At 59.4% G+C, this 13,501-nt stretch overlaps 1 protein-coding gene across 5 annotated transcripts in view; it reads left to right on the top strand.

Moving 5' to 3' along the window:
• The window catches only part of EVL (Enah/Vasp-like), a 163,402-nt gene that overhangs the window by 128,234 nt on the left and 21,667 nt on the right, over positions 1-13,501 (top strand). For all 5 annotated transcript variants that reach the window (XM_060162057.1, XM_060162233.1, XM_060161871.1 and 2 more), the window contains one exon: positions 12,272-12,335. In XM_060162057.1, coding sequence (XP_060018040.1) covers positions 12,272-12,335 — 64 coding nt within the window. The remainder of the gene's footprint in view (positions 1-12,271; positions 12,336-13,501) is intronic.

The raw sequence follows: 13,501 nt of genomic DNA, 5'->3' as shown, positions 1-13,501 counted from the left end.
CTTCATGGCCTCCTCTCCCTGCCAGACAGATCTTCAGAGGTGAAAAGTTACATGCTGATGTCCTGCCCCGGCGCCGTGGCTCTTGCCGGGGCTTAGAGGGAGCGTCCTTGCCGATCCCCAGCGGCCTGGGACTTCCTGAGGCCTGAGAGCCTCGTGCTCTGCCTCTGTGGCTCCTGGGCAGCTCTTGGCCACAGCCCGTGGCTTCTAAATGGACTCAGTGATGGTTTGCCCCGGCCGGCCAGCCCCAGTTGCCACTGTCCGTGGATAGCACCCCACCTGTCTCCCAGCTTTGGAGGGACACGGCATGCTGTTTGCGGTGGCAGACGGGTGGGACTGAAAGAGTCCTGGCTTCACCCATCTTTACCAGCGATTGGGGGTAATTCATGCCTCTGAAACTCCATTTCTGATCTGTTGCATGGGGTTGTACTGACAGCCTGTCAGGTGGGTTTGAGAAGTAGACACGGTGTTGTGGGGCATAAATGTAGGGTATTTCACTTCTCAAGGCGCTCGCAGTCCGGCAGGGGTGCACACAGGCACCTACACAACTCTGATAAAGGGCAGCCTGGGGCCTGGCGGGCGGGGCTTCACCAAGTCCCTGAGCAAGCCTGGGGCCATGGGCTTGTGGGGCAGAGGTGGGAACGTGCCACATCACAGGCAGAGGAAGCACCAGAGAAAGGCGGGAAAGAAAGCAACATTTCAGGAGGACGCAGGCGACCGACTGAAGAACAGAGAGGTTAGGAGAGCGCACCGGGGCGAGGCTCAGAGAGTGAGTCGCAGGGCCCTGGACGCCGGTCAGGATCCCGCCTGTCCTGGGGCTGGTGTGCGGTGGAGCTGCAAGAGACCCCCCCAGCCTCCAGAGTCCTTGCAAGTCCTGGGCCATGTTGTAAAAACTCACACAGATTTTATGTTCTTCTCCATGGTGTATCTGTGCCTCCTTCCCTATTTGGAATTATTTCCCATTCAGTAAAACTGATGCTCCAGGGCTTCCCTGGTGGCGCAGTGGTTGAGAGTCCGCCTGCCGATGCAGGGGACGCAGGTTCGTGTCCCGGTCCGGGAAGATCCCACATGCCGCGGAGCGGCTGGGCCCGGGAGCCATGGCCGCTGAGCCTACGCGTCCGGAGCCTGTGCTCCGCAACGGGAGAGGCCACAACAGTGAGAGGCCCGCGTACCGCAAAAAAAAAAAAAAAAACTGATGCTCCAGAAGGGTGCTCTCTGCCCTCCTGTTTCTGCGCATAGCGCAGAGCACCCCACGCCGTGGAAGGGTCTGCCCAAGACACAGGGGCCTCTCCAGTTGAGGCGTGGAGGGCGGAGAGTGGCCTGGCCTCAGCGGCAGAGTGCAGGAGCAGCCCTACCGTGTGACCTCAGTGACTCAGGCACAGCTGGAGGTTAGCCAAGCCACGCATAACTGGCAGGACGTTCTTACGTGAGCTCATCTAGAAAACTTAGAATAAATCCTTGCTGAAGAACCAAATACGTTTAATTAGCTAGTTCACAGGCTCATAGTGTAGAAAAGGACCTTACAAGCCACATCAGCCAAGACCCTCGTGTTATACACAGAGAAACTAGCTCGGAAAGCCCCACACCGGCAGCAACAGGGCGCAAATCCAGCTGTTTGCCTGACTGTTTCGGTAGCTCGTGATTCCCTTTGCAAACACTGCTAATGAAATGTCATCACACGCTTCCGGAGCATCTAGCAGCTGGAGGTGGAGCAGGCAGCTTAGTCGGGGGCCGAGCCCTGCCACCTGCAGGGTGTGAATTCTGCGGATCCCATCCACTGCGCCTTCAGCAGTTGGAGGTAATGGAGACACTAAAGCCCAAAGAGAATTAACGCTCGGCTCTGCTGACCCGCATCCTAGCTTCGGTTACAACCTCACCTTCAGTTTCTCCAGCTGCTTGCACCTAACACATAGCACTTTTCTAAGGAGAAGTGGTCCGTGGCTGGTGGGGTGGCCCGGAGTTGCATTTCTGACCACTGGATACCAAGGAGAGAAACTGCTCCTGAAGACCTCCCCTTTGGGGAGTTTTCTCAACATGACCCATTGCAGAGCTGACCTCTGAAGAGACAGGAAGCTGATGGGGACAGAACATGGGCTCGGAAGCTGCAGGAGCTCGTTCTGCTTCTGACTCTGTCACTTACTTAATGTAGACAAGCTTTTAATCTCTCTGGGCGTCCCTGGCCTGCTGAGGTAACGATAATTCCACTCCTGGGATGTGTTATGAGAATTTAATAGATAGAGATATGAAATGTTAGTCACTCAGAATTCCCTAAGAAGAAGGGGCACTGGCAGAGGGCTGAGTCGTGCTATGTCAGGCTCTAGGCTGACACTAACGCGTTGAAGATGCACACCCCGAGATAAGGGATGCGCTCGTTGTGTTTCAGACCAGGCAACAGAGTGAGAGAGCTTCAGCAACATGCCCAAGGTCAAAGAGTGGCAGAGCCAGGACTCAGATTTAGCTCCAAGTGGCCTCAAGTCCGTGCACTGTGTGAACGGGGAGTGCCGCTCTCCGCGCCTGATGCCTCCTCTGGCTCAGCCCCGCAGGTGGGAAATTAAGTCCCAAAGAGGGAAAGCGACTAGCTACCCAAGGCCCCACAGCCCAGCAGAACCGATGCGTTAATCATCCGGGGAAAGATTTGGACAGGCAAGGCCGTGTGAGCCCCGCGTCAGGGAGGAAGGTCGGGGGCGGGGGGGTAGGAGGTGCCAACCTTGAGATGCCCCTCCTAGGCAGCAAGTCTGGGGGATCCCAGATTCCTTTGAAGTCCTTTGTGGTACCTTACAAATCCGTACATATTTGCATTTTAGCTCAGGGCAGTAAAGACGGAGCAGTCAGCATCACAAGGGAAGATGGTAAGGGAGGTGGGGCCTGACCCCAGTAGGTCACTGGTAGGGAAAGAGGAGCTGGAGGAGGGGCTGGGGGCCGGGGGCCCGGGAAGCGTTTCCCAAGGGACCCATGGGAGTGATGTTTCCCACGTGGGGACCAGCACAGAAGCGCTATGCTTTCTAATGTTTTGTGTGAGACCAGGGCTCAAGGGGAAGAGTCAGAGACAGAGAGACAGCAGGAGGCAACCTAGGAGTCGGGGAAGGCTCCACAGGGTCAGCGACCCCCTTGACTCTGGACTTTATGGGCCCTGGGGCCTTGCCAGCTGGGGAAGTGCAGAGGCACCTTCACAGCGGAAGGAGCAGCCACTGCACCCACAGGTTTGATGGCAGAAGGGGGTCCAGGGTGGTGGAAGGGGGAAGGATTGACTTCCCGCGGGCCTTGAAGCCGGTTGGGCTGGAAAGCAGGCAGGAGGGGCAGGGATTGGCTGAGAGAAGCAGCGAGGAGAGGAGAGGAAATCCAAGGAACGGCCGATGGAGCTCGGGAAGAGCGGGCGGCCAAGGTCAGCAGTGCCTGGACTCTTCCCTCGGTTGGTCACCTGTTCCCTCTGGCTCCGCACCCACCTCGTCCCTTCCCACAGCCCACGGGGGCAAGAGGAGAGCGAGCCACGGTGGGAGGCTCCTTCTGGAAGACACCTGGCGTCACCAGGGCCCGTGGGCTGGCCCCACGAGGGGTCTGGACCCTCCTCCTGGGCCCCCAGAGCTTTCTGGAGTCGGGTAGGCAGGCGGGTTCTGATAGGTTAGCTGGGAAGCCTCATTAAACATTGAAGCGGCGAAGCCCATTTGACGGCTGCCCGGCGTATCAGTTTCCCAGTGCCCAAGCCAGGCGGCTGAGGAAGGAGAGGTAAGTGGGCAGGATGTGAGCAGCGCGCCTCCGGACTGCGCCCCGGGGCCTGCCCGTAATGGTCAGCAGGGAGTGGACCTTCCACTGCTTCTGCTTCTGCCACTGCGACTGCACCGTGCTTTGCAGAGTGAGCTGTAGGTGACGGGAGCCCCTCCCCCTCCTCCCCGCTCCTCCCGGGCCTCCCCTTCCGCTCCCAGGTGCTGGGGGAGGCGGGGCCGGAGCTCTGGGTCTTGCGACGACCTCCCTGTCACTGACGGTCGGAGGGTTGAGATGCTGTTCTGACCGAGGCCTTGCAGGAAGGGTGGGCAGACGCGGCAGCACGCGGGCTGGGCCGCGGCCAGTGTGGGCTCCGGTCCCAGCAGCCCCGTCCACTTGGGGAACCTGTGGCCGTGGGAAATCGCTCACCCTTTCCAAGCCTCAGTTTCCCCGTCTGTGACATAGGTCTGACAGGCTCTGCCCTGGATGATTGAGCAGATTAATCACAAAAATGACGCAAAGGTGGTTTGTCACGCAGGCAATAAATGTGTGACAGATTTTATTGCACGTTATTCTATTTGAGATCCTTTTCAAGGTGTGTAATGTGTGCTGAAAGGAGCTTATTAAGAAAGGGAGAAAAAATATTTTACTAGGATGATAATTGACCTGAGGACCACAGCCTAAGTGGGACTAAGCAGGCTGGTTGGCAGCATCCTGGCCTGGAAGCCAGGAGACCTGGGTTCTCGCCCCGTTCACCCCTGTTTGGATGTGTTCTTGGGCAAGTCCCTCCCTTTCCCCTGGCCTCAGGATCCCTCTACGCCAGGAGAGGGGACCCTGCTTGCTAGCACCCAGGCCTCCTGCTGTCATTGGAGTGAAAGGGCCTTTCCTCTCTGGCGTACCATGCTGGTGCTTAATTGCAAGGCTGGTAGGTGCTTCTTACTGTGTGGCCTTGGGCAGTTCGCCCCTCTCTGAATTGCAGCCTCTGCATCTGCACGTGCTGACCTGGGTCTACAGGTCATTTCGACACTGGCCTCTTAGACACAGCTTTAACCACCAGTCACCCTGGGGTTGAGCCATAACTGGCGGGCCCATGGATGAGGGTGTATTACAGGATTGCAGTGGATGACAAAACAGCTGGCCCTGGTGATCTGAGTAAAACAAAGCAAGCTGCCTCACGTATCAGCCACTGCGAGCCTAAATTCACTCATAAGGACTGGCAGAAAGGCACTAGAAAATTGACACGGGGTAGCTTTCAGCAAGCAATCAGACTGGCAGGGCGGTGGCAGTCGGGATTTGTCTGCTGCTGAGCCAGGCTCAGGAGGTGGGTTAGGCACCCCTGCCTGGGCTTCCTGAGCGTCTCAGAGGTGGTGAGGCAGCTGTCCGTCTAACCAGAGCCGAGCATCAGCATGCTGGTGTGGACAGAGCCCTGGGCTGGGAGACACTCGTCCTGGGCGCTGGTCCCAGCTCTGCCACCGATTCCTGGGTGGCCTTGGCAGGGTGGCTCTGAAGACCGTGGCCAGGCCTGAGCTTAGGCCCGGATCACAGGCTCCATTCCCACGTGTGTGTTTGCTCGCTTGTCAGCAGGAACCTAGACACGAGAAGGGAAGGCTGCACCCCATCTCAGAGTGTGGCTCTGAGCGGTCCAAAATGGAGACACCTCTGGAGAAAGGAGAAGGAGTCAGCCAGAGAGACGGCAGAGGGGAAGGGGGCTCGAAAGGGCTTGGGGCTCTGCCCAGCCTGGGCCAGGTGGCTGTCACTTGCTGGCCAGAAATTCCATCAGGCATCACTGAGCAGGTGCTGGATCCTTGGTTTCTGGTGCTGCTGGGATCTCAGGTTCCATCTTTTCAGGAGGCCCAGGGGATGCCTTTCCTGTAGAGACTGCCTGGAAACCTGGCCTGTCCCTTCTGTCCCAGAGGAGCTGGGGGCTGGTGTCCCAGGGCCTCATAAATGTTAATGGCCAGCAGGAGGACGGTCTTTCTCATGAGAAGGTGTCCGCAGTGCTTATCTGCCTACCTCAGCTGTGTAACTTGAAGTGCCGTACCCGGGGCAGGAGCGGTACGGCCTCTGCCTGCCCTGCACAGCCAGACTTAGGGTGGAGTCGCAGTGGAGCGCTTATCCCCTCCGTGGGGACTCTTAAGTCTTTTGTTTCTTTATTATAAGCTGATGCGTCCTGCTTGTGCAGAATTTGGAAGTTCAAAAAGAGGGGAAGAACCCACAGTCCAGAGGTAGCCACTGTGAACATTTAGGTGTATTTCCTTGTTTGTCCTTTTAAGTTGCAGAGATTCAGAACTAGGAGATCCTTGCTTCCATCCTTCTCACTCTGTAGGAAACTGAGGCCAGGAGCGGGGAGGGGCTTAACTACGGCGTGGCCGAAATCCAGCAAGAACCTGGGTCTCCCCGGCTCCAGGTTCACTCCAGAGGGGCTTTGAACAAACTGCAACAGTCCAGGGAGGCTAGCCAGGAACGGGGAGGGGCTGGGAAACAGGAATGAGGGGTGCTGGGAGGACTGGAGGGGGAACACGAGCTCCGCTCTCCACCGTCAGGCCCCTGTCTGGTCCTGACGGGCTCCCGTGGGAACAGTACCAGCAGGACGGGCTTCAGCCCACTGGGGAGTAGACCCCGGGTAGGCTCTGGGGTCTCTCCTCGCTGCGGCCCTTCAGGCTCTGCACAGCTGAGAGCCTGGGATACAGATCTTTCTCCTGGGTCAGGAGCGTTCATTTGCGCTCACTTCACCCAAGCACTGCGTGGGCAGGGCACCTACGTGGGGTCAGGCAGGATGGCGGCAGGCAGGCCGACCCACGTCTCCCTCTCCAGAGGCCAGTGGGTGCTGAGAGTCTGGGGGGGCTGGACTCCGGCCGGGAAAGGGCGCCGGGGCTCCCCCCCGACCCGGCGGCCGCTGCCTGCCTCCCGCCCTTCACGCTGCTCTCTAGGACCCTCTGCCCCTGTCCTCCCATCCGGCCTCCCCCACCCTCCCTTCCCCGGGAGGCGGAGCAGTTCAAGGGCATGTGTCTAAGGGAGCTGAAGTCTGCTCTCCGGCTTCCTTAGGATGAAATACGATGGTACCGAGGCTCCTGGGGTGAGGGTGCGGGTTAAGCGAGTGACGTCTGGGAGTCTCTGGCGCAGGACCTGGCATGCAGCATGGTGGCTGCTCGATAAACTTGAGTTCTCTCGTCCCACGTCCCATCGCCTCGAGTTGGCCAAGTGCCACCCCCGCCGGTGACCACGGTGTCTCCCTGCTCGCGAATCTCCCGCTCGCGAGGCGCGTCCCCAGCTCGGCCACGGCCTGTTTCCAGCGTGAGGGGAAAGCTCTAGAGTGTGCTGCCTGCACAGCCTCGACAGCTGTTGGACATCATCAGGCAGTTTGCCTGGGGCCCGGTCATGCATTTATTCAACAGACATTTGTCGAGTGTTGACCGGATGCCAAGAAGTACCTTAAGTGCCGGGCACGTGGAGAACAGGACAGTTACGTGCCTGGGGGTTAAGTCGGACGGCTGTGCACCCGGGTCCTGGCACATACAGGTGCACGTAATACGTCCTAGGGGACAGGGAGCCTGGGCTCGCAGAGTCCCCGTGAGGAGGTGCCCCCTGCACAGCAGAGCAGGGCCTGGGCCCCGCCCGTCCCCCGCACCCCTCTCAGCAAGGCTGGGGCGGGGCCGGGGGTCAGCCCCTTTGGGTCCCTTCTCCCGGAAGCCCGACCCTGTGCAGCCGGCTTTTCCTCCATCTGCTCTCCCCGGCCCCTTGCTGCTGAATGAGGGCAGTGTTCCCGAGGACGATCGCATCTCACGCTGGAATCTGCGTCACAGATGGAGGCCGTGGAAGTCTTCGGGGCGCAGTACCCGGACCGGGCGCTCTCACCCCACCTGGGAACAGCCCTGTACCCCGTGGAGGGCACGGGGTCGTTCACGCCCTGCTCGCTGCTGAGGCCCCAGGTCTGACCTCAGTCCTCCCAGCCCCTCTCTCCCCTTCAGTGTGGCCTCCGGTCACTCAGTGACTTGCCCTAGGGCCCTCGGCTGCCAGCCCCCCTCCCAGGCGGGCTCGTGGCCTGGGTCTGGCCAGCCTGCCCCTCCCCGCTGGTGTCTCTCCTTCCCGTCCCCCACCTCATGACCCCCAAGGGTAAAAGGGCCTCCTCTGAGTCACCAGCGTGTTTGTAGGAGTGGGTGTGTGATGGGACTCCGACCTGAAGCTGGAATGTGGGCCTCAGGGGACAAGAAGTCACTCCTTCCCCAAGAAGCATCGTGTCAGATGGACTCAGAGCAGACGAGCCTGCCTGTCCCATCCCCAGGCTCCTCTCTGTGGTCAGGGGCTCCATCGGGCACAGGCCACCCTCTGCCCTGGCCTGCCACCAGGGTGTGCACTCTGACGCTGTGGGCTGGACCCACAAGACACCAGAACCTCACAGGCACCCCGCTTCTCCCGACGTCGGGTCCGTGTTCCACGTTCAATTTTCCTCTTTGTCATGTGTCTGTAGTGCAAATTAGGCTCTTTATTGTGACTTTGCAAAACTTGTTTGAAGTGAGTGAGAGAAGGGCAGCATCTGTCTCAGTTGGAGCTCCCAGACTTGGCAAGCTTGTGACACCGAGCCCCATGGCCTTGGGCAAGCCCCCTCCCCACCTCTCAAAGCCACCAACACCCCTTCTCCGGGCGGCAGTGGGCCCCTGGTGCCGGCGGGGAGTAGTTGGCCTGGGAACTGGGCCTCAGTTGGCCTCCTCTCTGAACAGGCACGGACCTGGGGAGCCCTGTGTTTCTGTGGCTCGCTTCTAGGTGGGTCTCATTTTCATCTGAGCGAGTTCAGTCCCATTCCTTCACCTGTGCTTTTTTCCCTGGGCTTGGTGATCACACCAGGGTTCCCTCAGACCTTCCCAACTCCGTTGGATAAAATACGCCGAGTACCTGATGTGAGCCGGCCTTGAGCAGGGAGTGATGAGTGACAGGCGTGGTCTCTGCCCTCCAATCACTGTAATATCAGAAAGTGGTGCGGGAGAGGCCGAGCAGTGGAGGCAGGAGGATGTAGGGCAGGCTTCCTGGCAGAGGCAGCTATGCAGTTGGGCCTTGAAGACGTGGTAGGTGAGGAAGGTGTCCCGGGTGGATGGGGGCCACACAGAGACGGGGAGGTGGGAAGCACAGCAGGTGATCCAGGCTTAGTGAGCAGGTGCAGAAGGCCTGCTGCGGGGGCGGGGTGGGGGGTGAGTCCAGGAGAAGCGGCTGTGGGGATTGGCTAGACTCCTAACTCCATTGAGCTTGGACTTGACCCCATAGGGGTCAGACTTGTGTTCTCCAGAGATCATGTGATCTGCAGTCAGTGTGGAAGCTGGATGGGGAGAAAGGGGTGTGGGTAGAGGCGGAGGTCCCTTTGGTTGACTAAGGCACGGGTCCAGGAGAGATGCTGAGGCAGCCGCGTGAGCAGGGAGAGGCAGGTGGATTCTGCTGGGGTCTCAGACGCAGCAGCAGAGAACTTGGTAGCTAAGGAGACTGGGGGGTGGGGTGGCCTGCGGTCCTCACCTGGATCCTGGATCCTGGAGGTGGGGGCACGGCTGGCCTGCGGTGACTCGGGCACAGGACACTCCGCGTGTTTGGCTTCTGATCGCACCGCTCAGAGAATCATGGGAAGTAACTTGGGACGCGGGACAGACGGGAGTGATGACCAGACTCCCGATGCTCCCGCCCTGAGATCTCAACACAAGAGGCATCTACAGATGGGCTATGCCCAGGCTTCCCAAAGGCCCTAGACCGTCCTGGCGGGTGGAGCCTCCTCCCCATTCTCCTCCCGCCTCTGCCAGTGGGGCACCGTGGCCAGTGGGTGGAATGGGCCAGGAGGAAGGAGGCACGCCCCGCGCGACCCTGGACAGACCCCTCCCCTCTGAGACAGAGGGCCTGTACTTCCTAATGCTAAGGACCCTCGCAGCTCAAAACATAACCGCGTTTTCTGAGGTTAAGAAGAATGGGAGGCCTTCCGCAACCAGTGTTGTCTCTTCCTGCCCCGTAGTGTCTAAAGTTCTAGCCGTCGCATTTTGAGATGCCTCGCGCGCAGGGACTGGAGCCCCCTGGGAGCAGCGAGGGCTGCGCTCAGTCCTCCCACCCTGGCCAGGCCGGCTGGCTGAGGGTGTCAGGAGGCAGTCCAGGCCGGCGGGCGGAACAAGGGGCACAAGCGCAGGACCTCTGCAGTTCACGCCGTGGCAGCTGGCTGCCAGCGGGGGTCCTGACAGCTGGCGGGGCCTGGTCAGAACGAGGGTGGGCTCCCGTCCTCAGACCAGGGGCCAGGCGGGGGCTCCGGGGCAGGGGCTTGGCCCCGGAAGAGGGGCAGATCCGGACACGGGCACGGGCCCAGCAGCCGAGGCCGGGTCTTGGAACAAGGCAGGAGTCCAGCTGTCAGGCCTGAGCCCCAAATGCTGGGCTGAGTGGGTGGCACTGTCCGCCGCGCGGACACCAGGCAGAGCCTGAGCGCTGTCTGAGGGCTGCGGCCCCTCACCCGGGACTCTCCTGGCCAGTCTGCCACCTGCACTCTTCATCCTACAGGCCGGTCTCAGCCGACACCACGGTGCGATTGAATTTAAGAAAGAAAGTGGCGTTTTGCGGGTAGTCTGAGCTTGGTTCTCCTGTTTACAGGTGTGTCACTTACCCTTTCTGGGCTGTTCCCTCGCCTGTTACAAGCCTTCCTGGGAGCTGTCCAGTAGGGTTGTGAGAATTACAGTAACTGTAAATTAAATTAAAAGAAGTGACCTGACACTGCTGTAAAGCAGTGTTCTCGTATTCTTTCTCTGGTTTCCTGAGAACAAGAGGAGAGGAGCCCTAAGGCCTGGGCCTCACGGAGTAGGAGAGAAAAGAGATCCCCTCCACCGCGGATTTTTTTTTTTAATTAGGAATGTTTTTTCTTTATTAAACTTGAAAGTTTTTCTAATGTCTATACTGGACATATTTACAGAAAAACCAATTTTTAGAAAGAACAGAGTTATTTTATGTTAAGTTAAGCAGAACAAGCATGTTTAGAGACAGGAAAAGAAAGCCAGTATTTATTTCACACCTGCTAATGTGCCAGGCCACCAGATATTTATGTAGTCACCTCTGTAAAGAGTACGCAGGCGTCTTCTCTCCTGTCCGGCCCCTGAGTTCAGCAGTTGGCATTGAACAAGGCAGGGTCAGGCAGGGCCACCCAGGGGAGAAATTTATCCTCAGGTGCTGGGAGGCCTCCTCCCGTCAAGCAGCTGGCCCACTGCCCACCACCTGGATCCTCTTTCCCCAACTAAAGCATCCACACAGGGGTCCCGAAGCGGCAAAGCAAGGCTCACTGAAAACGTGACTGAAGCCCGTACTGGGGCCTAGGACTGGGCACTGCTGAATATGGAAGCAAACTCCCGGCTTGGAAAGGACTGTCAAGCATAGAAAAGTAGAAAAGGATTCAACCCGTGTTGTCACACCTGGGGGTGGAAATCGGGCCTTCCTGGGTGGGTAGATTTGGGACCTCGGTGTAGGAAGGGACCTGCTCCCTTGGGAGGTGAGGCTTGCGTTGCGGGGATCATGCTCGGAGAGCCGGCCTGGAGGGCACCTGTGCTGGGCAGAAGCTTGCCCCAGAATCAGATGACCTGTTTCGGCTTTGAGATTCTGTTACTCTCTGTGCCGCTGTGCCCCTGGCCCAGGGGACGCCCTGCTAATCTCTCAGCTGTTTGAAGCACCTGTGGGAGAAGCCTTCTGCCCATCGTGGATTTTGTCGTACGCCCCTCATCCTAGAGAGGAGACAATGCCCCTTCCCCACCTAGGCAGCGAGGCCTGAGGCCAGCTTGCCCGGAGTCCCTCCCCCATTGCTGTGACTCCACAGTTCCCCAGTGACACCTGAGCTGGCGAAGAGAAGGAACAATCAGCTCCTTCTCAGATTGGAGCAAAAGCTTGATTTTCCTGTGAATGTAACACAGCACCAGCCCCGGTCTGAACAGGAGGTACACTCCACAGACCTCGCCTGTTCTGGGGCCCTGCCTTCAGGGTCAAGGGCAGGAATGTAGCCTGGAAGGCTCCACAGTTGCTCTGTCCTCTTCTGCCCACCGCACAGCTCCAGACTCCTAGATGCAGGCAGGAGGGCGTCACATCGCGGTGAGGGGCACGGGGCTGCGGCCCAGACCCGGTGCTGAAACCCCGGCTCCGACACATACCTGCCGTAAGGGTCATTCGCCTGCTCAAAAGGCGGAATAAAATGGATCTGCTGGGTTCAGTGATTCCAAATTTTAGTTAGAACAGCTTTGTGGGGCATAGAGAGGCCAGAGCCAGATGGTAAGGGTCGAGGGCACAGTGGCAGGTGAGGAAGTGGCAACGGCAGGTGCAGTTTGAGAGGGAGGCTAGAGGGGTCAGGCGAGAAGGGGCGATTCTGAGCCGTGTGAAATGGCACCCCCTTTACTGGCGCCAAGGCAGGAGCCGCAAGAAAGGGAGAAGGAGGTTTGACTGAGAGGGTGAGGTGGGACAGGGTGTTGCAGGGCTGAGGACCAGCGGTTGAGACCGTCTCCGGTGGGACCAGAGGGCAGAGGCAGGGAGAGTCCCGGGGGTCCTTTCTTCTCTGTTAACCACTGCGCTCTTGTGCTTCTCTGCCCCACAGGCTCCTCCAGCCAGCGTCAGGTGCAGAATGGCCCGTCTCCTGATGAGATGGACATCCAGAGAAGGTAACCCCCCAGCAGCAGGGGCCAGCCTGGAGGACACACCTGTGGCTGCAGCCAGGACTCCCAGAGAGACACGGGGGCGGGGGAACAGGCCTGACCAGAAAGGAAGGGGAGCCAGCTCACTGCTGCTTTGCCAGTGACCGTGAGAGGGTGTGGTTTCACGGGGTGGGGGGGGGGGGCTCACCGGCGCTGCAGCCTCGTGATCAGCCTGGCAGTGTCCTGTGTCGTTCACTTATTGAGCACAGCCCTCCCGGGTATATTAGGAGGTAGTCATCTGGGGATTCAGTAACGTGGCCAAGGCTGTACTGCTGGAGATGGGCGGACGTGACCCGCCAGGCCTGTGCGACTGAGGCCCGTCCTTGACCCCGTCCTGTGCTCTGTCCGAAGGCCTCGTGAGCCCTGGTCCTGGCACTCTCTCGCTGGGTGCCCTGGGTGGGTGCCACGGCCTCTCTGGAGGATCTTAACCCCCTGCCTGCTCACCTCCCGGCGGAGGTTAAAGCAGACAGAGGCTGTGAGAGCACTTTGTGCACTGCAGCTGCTCTTGGACAGCTGGGCCAGGGCTGCGCCGGTGGGATTTGGGCCATAGGGTGACGCCCTGCCCCCCCGGCCCCCTCCAAGGAGCCTCTTAAGTGTTAGAACTGGGAGGAAGGGCCAGTGCCATTGTCCTGAAGTTACAAAAGAGGTCGTGGTGGCCAAGGAGGGAGCAGCCTCCCCAGGTCACGTTGCCAGGTGAGGCAGCGCCAGGGCTTGAACCTGCTCTGTGCCTCCTGGGTGGGGACTCAGCGTCTCTGAGGGGCTTGGAGTCCCGGCTCTGTGAGAGCCGTGCTGCGGAGGCAGGCCTGGGGCCTGCATCCTCACCCGGGTCAGCGGGAGAGGGCGTGCCTCCAGGGGCCTGTGGTGAGACAGGCAGAGCCCGGGGCCGGGAGCTGGGCAGGCGACATCCCCACCCTCACCTGGCTGTGAGACTCTCTCAGGGAGTTCTCTTCTCGAGCCTCTCCCCTGCTCTGAGCACCTTCTGGCCGCCATGGTGTACTTTGTGACCTTGGGCCAGTTACTGCTCTAGGCCTCGGCTTCCTGTTTGAAGGTAACAGTGTTAACGAAGGAAAGATGGGAATATGCTTCCCAGACTCAGGTTGGAGAGGTTCCTTTTTTTTTTTTTTCCAGCTTTT

Source organism: Lagenorhynchus albirostris, chromosome 1 (assembly GCF_949774975.1).
Source record: "Lagenorhynchus albirostris chromosome 1, mLagAlb1.1, whole genome shotgun sequence".
NCBI classification, from domain to species: Eukaryota; Metazoa; Chordata; class Mammalia; order Artiodactyla; family Delphinidae; genus Lagenorhynchus; species Lagenorhynchus albirostris.
The sequence above is the reverse complement of the archived record's forward strand: the minus strand, read 5'-3'. Positions and strand labels throughout refer to the sequence as shown.